The sequence below is a fragment of the Trypanosoma cruzi genome, genomic scaffold (genome assembly GCF_000209065.1).
Source record: "Trypanosoma cruzi strain CL Brener 1047053515991 genomic scaffold, whole genome shotgun sequence".
NCBI classification, from domain to species: domain Eukaryota; phylum Euglenozoa; class Kinetoplastea; order Trypanosomatida; family Trypanosomatidae; genus Trypanosoma; species Trypanosoma cruzi.
The window spans coordinates 20,929-32,116 of record NW_001849235.1 but is presented as its reverse complement, the minus strand read 5'-3'; the positions used below and the strand labels follow the sequence as shown (position 1 = coordinate 32,116).

The following is an 11,188-nucleotide window of genomic DNA, read 5'->3' as shown; positions in this document are numbered from 1 at the left end:
GTTTTCTCCTCGTCAGAATCTAATTATTTCAAAAACTTTCTCGTATTTAAGACCTCTGACTCTCTATTCACACAGGGGCAGTCGCACCAGAGCACATCTTTGCTCGAGCGAACAAACTCACTCTTTCAGTCCTCGGTTTCTCATGGCGCACTTCCACCTCAACAGGGGGAAGAGGAGGAAGAGAAGAAGACTGCTGCTCTTCCGTGGAATATTTCGGTGTGGCTGTGGCCACATCACCCTCATTTTTGGCTTGCAGTTGTCCCACACGGTCCTCAACCCAAAAAAGGAGACTGATCCATAGTCGTGTTTTCAGGGGCAATAAGATCATCTACACAGACAAGAAATTCCTCAGCGCCTGTGCTCAATGCACACTCCCGAGAATCATCCGCACAACAACCGCCTGTATGCTCCCTCACCACCAATGATTGACTGAGAGAGTTCCTTTTCCGCAAGAGCTCATCACGTGGTTTATTAACGGTTGACGCGCCACCCCTCTTGGCTGCTACTCGTAAAGGAATGGAGTGAGTTGCCCTCCGAACCGTCGCATTGGGGATGCTGCTGTCCGTCTTTGGACGCCGATTCGTCCGGTACGTTTTTATCTCCGTAAAAGACCCGCGTGTACGGCCCAAACCTCCCTCTTGCGTGCGCCGCCAAAATGCATCATACCGTTGCCTCTTGCTTCTCAGAGATATGAAGGCGGCGCATCTTCGGCTTCACGATCGCTGATGCTCTGCTCACTTTCCCCCGAGCCATCCGGAGATAAAATACGTCCAATTGTTTTTGTTGCGTTTTGTGAAAATGCGTTTGCTACACCTGCGGCACCCGCGCTCCCTCGCCACCAAAAGGAACGCTGCCGCCAGATTCCTTCCTCGCCCTCTTAAACTCCTTCAGAAAAACGGAAACGTCCATTTTCTTCAAAAGTAAAAAGAAGAAAAAGAAGCAAAAAGAAAAAGAAATGAACATGTGCTTAGATGATGTCGTTGACGTCTTATCCTCAGAAATATAAGAGGAGGAAAACACAACAAAATGGGAGAAGACAATTCAGCCACACATCGCTCCGCATCAACGCGCTCCAAAGAAAAATCATCCAGCACGCATGCACACGCAACAAAAGCCATCAGACAAATAAATCGACAAGAGCCAAACTCGTCGTAAAGCAGCAGAGCTGCAGCCATAATTTAGTGCCCCTTTTAGCCGCCGGACTCCCCTGCACCGCGTGAGGCGCAATGAAGGAGGCGGGCGGGACGACAGAAAGAAACTGCAGCCGCCACCTTCCCGCGCAGCACCATCAAAATTCGCCCCCACAACTCGCACATTTGTTCCAAAAAGTTTCTAAAGACAACAACTAAAAACGCTGCAAATCAATAAATATGAGATGTTTTGAGCACTGCGGATTGCAAGGCGGAGCATCCACGTATTCCACAGGAGGGCGGACTGGCACTTCAATTGGAAGGACAAAAATTCATAAGTTTTTCCTCCTCCTTTTGTTTCCCCGTGAGTGCGAAAACGCAGACGAGGGGAAACTCACAGTTTTTCAACGAAATAAATTCTTTTAACAAAAAAAAAGACGGCAGCCAAATGAGGGCCATTTTTTCTGCAAATTGTGCCGGAGACGAAAGGAAAAAATAAATAAATAAATAAATAACACACGCGGAAATTTACAACAAAAACACAAACACGCGAAAGTAAAAATAAAAAGGCAACAACTAACATATCACACCGTCCTTATTTTCATTGCAGAGTTCGCTACAAAAAAAACCCTCCATAGGATCCCCATCGTGCGCATGTTGCAGCTCGGAGGCAGACAGAGTCGAGAGAAACAAGTGTTTACAATGAGATGCCACATCACTCGCATTGGCCTCATTCTCTACAACAATGGATTCACTTGAGAACCTCAGTTTTCGCAGTAAAATCTCTCTCTCAGCCGTTCTAATCGACTTGAAAGATCCACGGCCCAACCTGAAGTGCACATCCACCAAACGCTTAGCGAGCATCAACACGGTTTCCCCATCACTCACCGTAACAAAAATCACCTGACACCTCGCAGCTGATACATAAATAAGAACATGAATTACGTCAGAGCCCTCCGAATATCGAAGGTTGTCCTGCGGTGCAGCAAGAAAGGCGAGGCCACCGGTGTGTTGCCCATCACCCATAGAGGAGTATACACCTGCCAGAGCAGCGGAAACATCGTCGTCGTCATCATCCAAATCAGCATCGTCAGCATTCTCCTCGTCGGGAAATGTACCCGCGGTATTTCGATCTTCTTCTCTTCGTGGCGTCCAAGAGACAACAGTTGCTGCCTGGGCGGATTCAGTAGTCAAACGATCGGACTCGCAATTACAGGCATTCACACCGTTCAACTCTTTATGGCGGCTATGAGCACTAGCACGGGACGGATTTGTAGCCTACGGTGCCTTTGAGAGAAACTCAAAACATTTGCGTCACACCCGTCGTGGTTTATTTACATGAAGCTTTTGTGATTTAACAAAAAAGCTCGAGCATGACGCACAGAAAATACCGCCACAGTACCGACAATGATGACGCCTGCACCCGAAATTAAATTTGACCTCACATATTTCGCACTTCTGCATTGAGCTATCAGACGTCCATCCGCCTAATACCGATAGCCTGATTGACATGTGCCATACTTTATTTCTACTGCATTTAGTAACAGACATAGAAAAGAATATGTGCATACAAATACATAAATAATATCACGCGTGAGGGACATCCGTAACAGTAATGATAAGGCCAACCATATGAAGGAAGCTAAGTCGCAGACACACACTATATATATAGGGAGAGAGAGACAGAAAGAAAAAAAAGGGGAAACATTGTTGTTGCTTTTTGGTGTTGTTTCGTTTCACAAAAATTGCCTCTACTGTCATGTGCAGCAGCTTCAATCACGGCCCCAGTGAGTCCTCACCATCACTCTTTTTTACCATGGAAGACAATGGCAACCAAGAAATATCCACCTGAGACGGTGAAGAAGAGTCCCCGTCGTCACTTCCGCTCATGGAGTCTTCAGGCAGGCTGCCATTTGCGAAGGAGTTGTGGATCATCGTTCTAAGAGTGCCCCGCGCGACGGGCCCGAGACGGTGCAGGAATTCATTCAACATGTTGTCGGGGCCAGGGGCTGAGCCAAGCAAAGAGTCACGGATGGTCACGTCAAGTTCATACGGCAGGAAAGGCCGATCCATTTCCCAGCCACCAGGAACCAAAGGAGTGCAGCGAGCAGCAGCGGCAGTATAAGGCGGTATGGCACGTGAAACCGCACAAAATGGTGGACGAGCAGGTTTGCCTGTTGCCGAGGCAGGGCGCATACGCGGCCAAGATAAGTGCGGAGCACAACCGATTCCAAAGGATGAGGGTGCGGCGCCGCCACGCCGTGAAGATATCGCCACCTCGGGCTGGGTGAGGCTCCAAGTCTTTTCGCGCGGGCTTCCAGAAGCACAGCGGAGCAACGGCGTAAGGCTTGATTTCGTTCCTCCCTTTTTTGGATGAATTCGGCTCAAAGCAGGCTGTCTCCAGATGAGGCAATGTGTGCGTTGTGTGCTGCTTCATCAGCGACCTCGGCTTGCACCATTTCGTGTGTCCACATCGTTTTGGAGCTGTCACGGCTGCCAGGCGGGATATGGCGCTCAGCTGCTCGTAAGATGCCTCCGCGAGAATCCAACCATGTGGACGCGGTGGCAAAAAGGGTTTCACACAAAGATGTGAAAAAGCAGGCCAATCCGCTTTGCGCAGGGCAAAGGTGGCTTTCTTCCGTCAAGGCGGCGTTTTTGCTAGTCGTGGAGTGACATCGTCCATCTCTACCAAGTAGGATATTCAGCAGTGGTCCGAGTCCATGTAAGGGGCGAATGTCCAGTGGGAGATGCGTAGGGCGCAATACGCAGCCACGTCAGGGGAAGAGGCATTAAGATGTGTGATCCGTGTTGCCTGCGCCGGGTCATTCGCCAGCCCAAAATCCATATCGATTAGAACAGCGGCGAAATTATCGCCTCCAGTCGTTGATGGTATATATGACTGTCCCAGAGTTCACGATGTAAATTCAGGTCACCCGTGATAATCTCTTCGGGCACAAGCGACAAACGATATTGATAAATGCGGATTATTGGCCAATTGCTGTGGGAGGGTTGTAGAGACTCGCCACGCAAATGCTGCGACAGCCCGGCGGAAATACACGGACAGCAATGGTCCCCAGGAGGTCTGTGCCAGGGAGCGACAGGCGCTCGCACGGCAGAGAGTGGCGCACCAGAACGGCAACGCCACCACCGCGCCCAGTGAGGCGTGAAGGTAGTCATTATGGCCACATAATTTCGTCGCCACGTCACCACGGTTATTTAGTTCCTGCAGAAGAACAATGTCAGGTGGACGCTGCTCCAATCGCGCCGCAAATGCAATATTTTTCACGGACGAGAGGCCTGCAATGTTAAGCTGCCAAATAGTGATGTAGCCATCCTCCCCGGGCCATTGTTCTTGTGAACGTCACCGCCACGGGTGATATCAACGGAGTGACCGCTGCGAAACGATCGTGCAGTTTTGTCCGACAGTCTGCGGGCAGACCGCCTCACCTTCCCGCACCGGGCATGGCGTGGAACCTTCTCGAGAGGTGGAGTCGTCTTGGTCTCCGTCGTGCTCGCAGCAATGCCCTGCTGCGGAGTTCCTATATGCAACCAAAGCCCCAGCACCGCGAAAGGGTACGGACCCCATCGCTGGAGTACACTGCAATACCCATATATCGTGTAATTGTCGTTAAGTTCTTACCCACAGTCACAAAAAAAAGCAAGGCATTTAGGGGCACACACAACCACAGCAGAGCGCCAGAAAAAAACAAACAGGATGACTGCTAGAACGCGACACTGCACGGCTGCCCACGCCGTGGCGAACCGCGGGAAATATGCTGGAAAGTAAGAAAAGATAAATCCGTCTTCCATTATGCATTCACTCAAAAAAAAAAAAAAAACTGCACGTTGCTGCGTGGCCTCCAAATCGGTGTGTTTGTTTCGCCTGCAGATAAAAAATAAATAAATGTGTTGCACTCGTTATAGTCTTTTAAACCCCCGGTGCCCAGACATTATTTATATTCCACTGGGACACTCGGCGTGGTTTCGTGTCCCCATTCCATTTTCTCTTTTATTAGCCGGCGCCATCGGCGTGGCACACAATGCCGAGAGCGCCCACGATCACTTTAAAAGGGGGAAAAAAACACTGAGTAGATCCCGCCGTTGTCGGACCACAACAAAAAAAAAAGAATAATCTTCCGGGCAGCTGGACGGATCCTGAAAATATATGGAAACCAAACAATTCAAGAAAAAAGGTTCGTTAGTTAATTGCTTCAATGTTTTATTCTCATTCAATATATATAGAATTCTGTGGACCACCAGCATGGTGCTCTGTCCTCAGGATTTGAAATATTATAACTTACGAAGTGGCAGACTTTGGGGTCCTCCAACCACAAGACCCCGCCGCGTGGTGGGAATCAAAAGGGGGTGGGTGGGATGGCAAAATAAAAACAAATATTATCCGGCCTCTATCGGCTCCCTGCCCCTACAAAGTCGCGTTCTTCCCAAAAAGATTCATACGGTAGAAAGTATCATAAAGAATGCATTCATTTATCAGGATATACACATACATTAATTAAGTTAGCCAGCTCTCCCGCGATCATTCTTTTCACAAGCTCCTAAAAAATAAAAAAATAATAATAATTTCGTCTTACATCTGTCGGCTCCCTGACTCCCTCAATCGCGGTCTCCCAAAAGACAGTGCGATAGAAGAGAAAAAAGTTGTGAAGAGATGTCTTCGTTTGTGCGAGATATGAATTTATTTGGGCAGCCAGTCAACCTCAGAAGCATTCTTTTCACAAAATCCCATGAAAATACAAAAGAATTCTGCGGCCTTCATATTTCGCAGAAGCTTCTAATGGCAATGGATTCTTTAAGAAAAAAAAAAAAATGGAAGAATTTTATTGCTGTGGCACCGTGGATCATAATGATTCTCCCGCACAAGAAACTCTCTGAATAAACCCGGTGGCCACAAAAAAAAAAAAAAAATTAATAATCGCTAAAACACTTCCTAATATGTTTACCAGAACGAAATGCACTTTGCTCCCCAATTATTTCCCTAACTTTCTTCCCTATCCCTCTTCCCCCAAGATTATTGTATTCTCATTTCTGTGATTTTATTTACAAAATCAGGTGTTAACACAAACTGGTATTGATGTACCTTTCCGTCCCAGAACGCCACAATTTTTTTTTCAGCGTCGGTTTTATTCTTGGGATTGACGTAATTACATTTCTGCCATTTTGTTATCTTTTTGCTGATTTCGTGCTGTATATAAATCATCTCCCACGACATGTCTCGGGATAATTCCTCCCAATCATTAAAATATGCCGATAGGCGCTCAGTGAACTGCTTCACGGTGCTGGTTATCGTGTGGTGCGCACTCGCCGTAGTCATCTGCAGCCCAACCACCGTCATTGGATTTGAGTCCACAAAGAAAAAGCCGTCCACCAGCGGAAAGTTTTCAACCGCCGGTAGGTACAGCACCCCGTACTCCATCGGAATCCTCGTGACACCGCCTTCCAGTTCCTTTAATCCAACGGTGCGCGTGGGGTACCCTTGATGGTTTAACTTCAGCACTGAATCCTGTGGTTTGGAAGGCGATGGTGGCGGCAGCTCATTGAGTCCCTCTACTATTGCAATGACAAGCTCCCCATACATGAAGGCGCGCAAACCTAATTGTTCCACATATTTGGAAGCAAGAACACCACGCGATCCCAATATTAGCAACAAAATATCCTTCGTAGCCATTTTCTTTGCCAAACGGTCTGCAATTCGAAGCCCGACTTCAGAACATATCGATGCGTTCAGAAATACCTCAGCACCTTTATCTGTTCTTGCCCGGACAATCTTCACAAGTTTGTGAGACGGATCCTTGGAATACCATTCTTTCTCTTCTCCTCCCGGGGTAAAGTACTTTCCAACATCAATATCTTTGATTGCTAGCAAAGTACCATTAACGGCACCCAAGCGAATAATATATTTATCCTCATCAAAGATGTGGCGTGGAATCGGCCCCACATTCTTCATGCGTTCTTTAACCTCTTTCCAGTATCCCGCTTGCTTATCTTTATCCGGACCTCGCTTCATCCATGTACACATCGCCTTCACATCCATCTCGTCGGGACAATTCATGATGATTCGCGCCGCTTTTGCTTGCTTCTCCCACTCATCATAGTTGGTTAACTTTGGCGATGACACCACAATCATGCCCCATCCGGTGGAGGGCGCAAAACCTGTGTCGGGCGGTGTTCCTTTCTTTGCCACATCGTAGATAATATACCCTTTCATCCCACTCTTCCACAAACCACCCAAAACAACGATGGATATTTCATTACCCACGTATTTTGTCACGGTTTTGGCGGTTTTGTCAAACACGTACATCACACTTCCAAAACAGTGGACAACCACCTGGATTTTTTCCACATCGTAGTGCAGCAGCTGGTAAAGGAGGTACGAGCCGGCATTCATCGACTTCCCGATCCCGGCCGTCCCAATCAACACACGCGGCAAAGGTGAAGGATTGAGAATCAAATCAAAATTGCTGAACCACTTAGTTAGATCGCCCTTGACGATCTGCCACGCTCGCTCCACCTCGCAGTTAACAAACAAGTCATTACCAGCCCCATGCAGCAAATTCATCGTGTACGGCCATCCCTTGTCCGAGGTGAGCACCATCAGCACGGGAGGTGCTTCACCGGATTGCTCCACACCGTCATCCTTTTCAAGGGTGTTGCCATCTTCCTTGTACGTCCATGACTGCGGTGGTTCCCCCTCCTTCACCTCCATTCCCGTCCCCTCGCCGCCAGGAACTTCCACGACATGGCTCCACCTCGCATTGTACACAGACTCGTAGCATCCCTCCATTTTCATCGCTGCACTCGTCGTCGTTAGGATCCTCGCCACCTCAAAGGCTGTATCCAATGAGTTTTTGATTTTGTCGCGAACACTTGCTTTTACCCCCTCAGCAGCTCTTGACCACCCAAATAGATTGTCCACACCCTTATCGTGAAGCCTGCGTATACCTTCTTCCAAATCCATTTCCTCCCGTACAGTGCTCTCCAAACTCAGATAATAACCTTTTTTCTGTACTTCGACCAATACTCCCGCATCAGGGATATACCTCGTGGGATCACTGAAAAAATCCCTCAGTAAGACATTCCGATTGGCGTGCAAAACGCCTCTGCCTTCCATTTCCAGCGTAAGAAAATCATTCAGCTTTATGTCCATGAAGCGAACTCTTCCTTTAAATAGCACATCTTCGATCGTAGTAATTAGGGTAAATCCTTCTTGGTGTTCCCGCCTCGCCCTTTCTACTTCCTCCCGCCTTTCTTCTCTCAGTACCTGAGTGAGAACTGCGTTTAGTTTTCTCCTTGCAAGTGGAGCGACCGTATCCTTTCCTTCATAGTCCCTCCATTGCTCAAGAAAGTGCACACCCTCTTCATGAAGCTTGTACACCTGGTACTCTGGTAAATTAAAAATAATTCTAAGAAGCCGCTGGTCTTGTACGTAATCATCCGGCTCCTGAACAAACACCTGCATCGTCACGTTGTGGTCATCACCAACAGCCGCCGTGCCGCCAACATAATCCCGAAGGAAATCATTCAGCTTCATGTTGGTGCTGAGAGTTCTTCCCTCCAGCAGGATGTCCTTTACGCTGCTGCTAATGGTCCACTGTGGTCGCCGCGCCTCCTCCACTCTTATTTGTGTCGCAGCGGGTTGATCCGTGACATCCTCAGACTCCGGCCTCGCTCTCCTCTGACGATCTCCCTGCGGCACGGCAGACGCTCGACTCCTGACATTGCCACCCTGCACTCTATTGCGCTTTGGAGGCATCGTTTCTCCTTGTTTTATTGGTTGGATTAAGTTAAAGCTGAATACTGACCAACAAACAAGAGAGGAATAAGAAATAAGATAATCAAAGGAATGACTGGCAGCCAAAACAAGAGAGTCATCCACACAGTATTCGATAAAAGCCAAATGCACAGGTACCACCGCAACGACGGCAAGTGGGTGCCAACCACCCAGCACAGTGTTGGAGAGAGCAAACAACAACAACGTGGTGCGCACGGAGGGTTTGCTCACGCATACCGCTCGCCACGGTCCGCACCCGTGTGGCACCGCCGTCACCGCACACACTTGACAAAAGGACGTGGGCACATAAACTTAACAAACACACAAAAGTTGGAGGAGAAATCGGTGCAGCGGCCACACGCAGGAACCCCAAATCGTAAACTCCGCAACAGCGATGCATCATGGTAATCCCCCACACAACAGAAAAACAAAAAAAACAAATTATATGCTTTATGAAAAATTCCCGCAATTCGCACAGCACAAAAGAACCATGACACTCCCTTTCTTACTGCATTCGCCGTTCATATTCCCAATGCATAGCACCACAGATATTACCCCTCCACTGTGAAAACAAATGCCTTGTTGTGGCGTCATCGCGCAACCATCCGCCCGGGTGGGAAAAAGAAGGAAAATCAGGTGTCCTTCCACGTGGAGGGAAGAGGGACTCCACTGCGGTGTGCTCCACGACGCAAACGCTCCGCGGCCAGTGCCCGGTGTCGTGTGCGGACTCCGCGAAAAGGTTTTGGGCACGCCACTGTGCCACACAGTGTGACCCTCGAAACACAACAGCAGACGCGTTCTCTTCCAGTCGCACTCGTGGCGGTAGCGGCATCCGCTGCCTCGCTGCGTGCTGCTGGCGTCGACTAAGATGCTGCGGTGTGATAGAAGATGCCCGACAGGAGCGGTGCTGCGTTGGGTGGGCAATCCCCTCCGCGGCAAGACACCCAACGCGACTCTCGACCACGGCGCTCACGCACTTCCCTCCACTCGGCAATCGCACAGCCGCCGGCACATTGTCCCCGAAGCAACACACAAGTAAAAGCGTGGCAGCATATCTCCGAGAGCACAGAGTGACAGCCACACGCTGCGGCCATCGTGCCGACAAGTCCGGCGCAAACGCACCCACAGTAGCAGACACAAAAAAAGATATCTGACACTCCGTGTCATGTCCTCGTGCGTGATGGTGCGGCATTTCAGAGCAATGCCGCCACACGCCGTGCAGCATTTCCACAGGGGATGAGAGCCGCGACGCACTCTCAGTGCATCTTTCTTTTTCATTTCCGCAAAATGCAGCAGCTGCCAGCACCGAGTGCACGAGAAGCATCAAGCTGCACTGCAACATGTACGCCGTGCGGTTGTGTGCCTGCAGTCACGCAAAGCAAAAAAAGAGCCGCGCACGTGAAAAAAAACAAAAAAAACACGCAGCGGAGGTACAGGACAGACGAAGAGAAAAGAAAGAAGGCAGCCAAAGCTCAAGAAGGCACGGCAGCCCAACATGCGGCAACCCACAATACGCTTGCAGAAACAAAAAATAAAAACTTTAAAAAAAAGAAAAAAAAACGCAAAAAACAGTCCCCTTGAAGAAGTTTTTCACGCTCACAAAAAAAAGAATAACAATAATAACACGGTGACGCAAAAAAACAAAGAAGAAAACACGTGTATATTCTTCCTGCAAAAGTAAAAATATATTTGCGTCAGCCGTTCAACCTCCTGGTGTCCACACAACACCCACATTTCATTGGGACATTCAGTGTGTTGCTGCACATCTTAAATCCCTTCTTCACCGCACCATCGTCATGGAGCTCAATGCCGACTGCACGTGTAATCGGCCGACGGAAACATTAAAGACATCCCGCCAATCTCAAAATATTCCACCATATAAAAAAAACAAGCATATAAAATAAAGCAAAAACAAATACCTCGCGGTGCATTCCCGGGAGGGAGAGCATGCTTTTAAATAAAGAATTGCACAGGCGGAAAAGGGATATTCAAACCAAAAATAAAATGTATAAAATAAAAGGTACGTCCAAGCAAAACGTCAATTATTTAGGAAGGTGCGTGGAGAGGTACATTTTGCTCCCGCTGGAGGCAGGGGTCCCGCCGCGTTACGCCCCGTAGAGGGCCACAAAGCCGCACAGCCCAGCAGCAGTACCCGCAACACGCCCCCAAGCATGGATCCGTCACCGCTCTTCTTGACCAGTTTTAGTTCACCGACAAACAGTGGGCGGTTGTACAGAAAGAAGCTCGTCACCGTCGCACTGCTGCCGCT

At 48.8% G+C, this 11,188-nt stretch overlaps 3 protein-coding genes and 1 pseudogene across 3 annotated transcripts, besides 5 other annotated features; all 4 read right to left on the bottom strand.

Moving 5' to 3' along the window:
- Positions 1 to 11,188: a sequence feature (areas not merged during assembly with more than two copies in the genome that could not be assigned to a particular haplotype).
- Positions 1,624 to 1,645: a microsatellite.
- Tc00.1047053507501.30 (hypothetical protein, conserved) lies at positions 1,707 to 2,156 on the bottom strand (the record flags this gene model as incomplete). Its single annotated transcript, XM_801586.1, has 1 exon — positions 1,707 to 2,156. One exon carries the CDS (start codon positions 2,154 to 2,156, stop codon positions 1,707 to 1,709), a length of 450 nt encoding a protein of 149 aa, XP_806679.1.
- Tc00.1047053507501.25 lies at positions 2,373 to 2,597 on the bottom strand (annotated as a pseudogene).
- Tc00.1047053507501.20 (hypothetical protein, conserved) lies at positions 2,907 to 3,326 on the bottom strand (the record flags this gene model as incomplete). Its single annotated transcript, XM_801585.1, has 1 exon — positions 2,907 to 3,326. The coding sequence occupies one exon, from the start codon at positions 3,324 to 3,326 to the stop codon at positions 2,907 to 2,909; it is 420 nt and encodes a 139-aa protein (XP_806678.1).
- Positions 5,258 to 5,874: a mobile genetic element.
- Positions 5,688 to 5,714: a sequence feature (AT_rich).
- Positions 6,041 to 6,064: a sequence feature (AT_rich).
- On the bottom strand, positions 6,160 to 8,901 carry Tc00.1047053507501.10 (retrotransposon hot spot (RHS) protein, putative; the record flags this gene model as incomplete). Its single annotated transcript, XM_801584.1, has 1 exon — positions 6,160 to 8,901. The coding sequence occupies one exon, from the start codon at positions 8,899 to 8,901 to the stop codon at positions 6,160 to 6,162; it is 2,742 nt and encodes a 913-aa protein (XP_806677.1).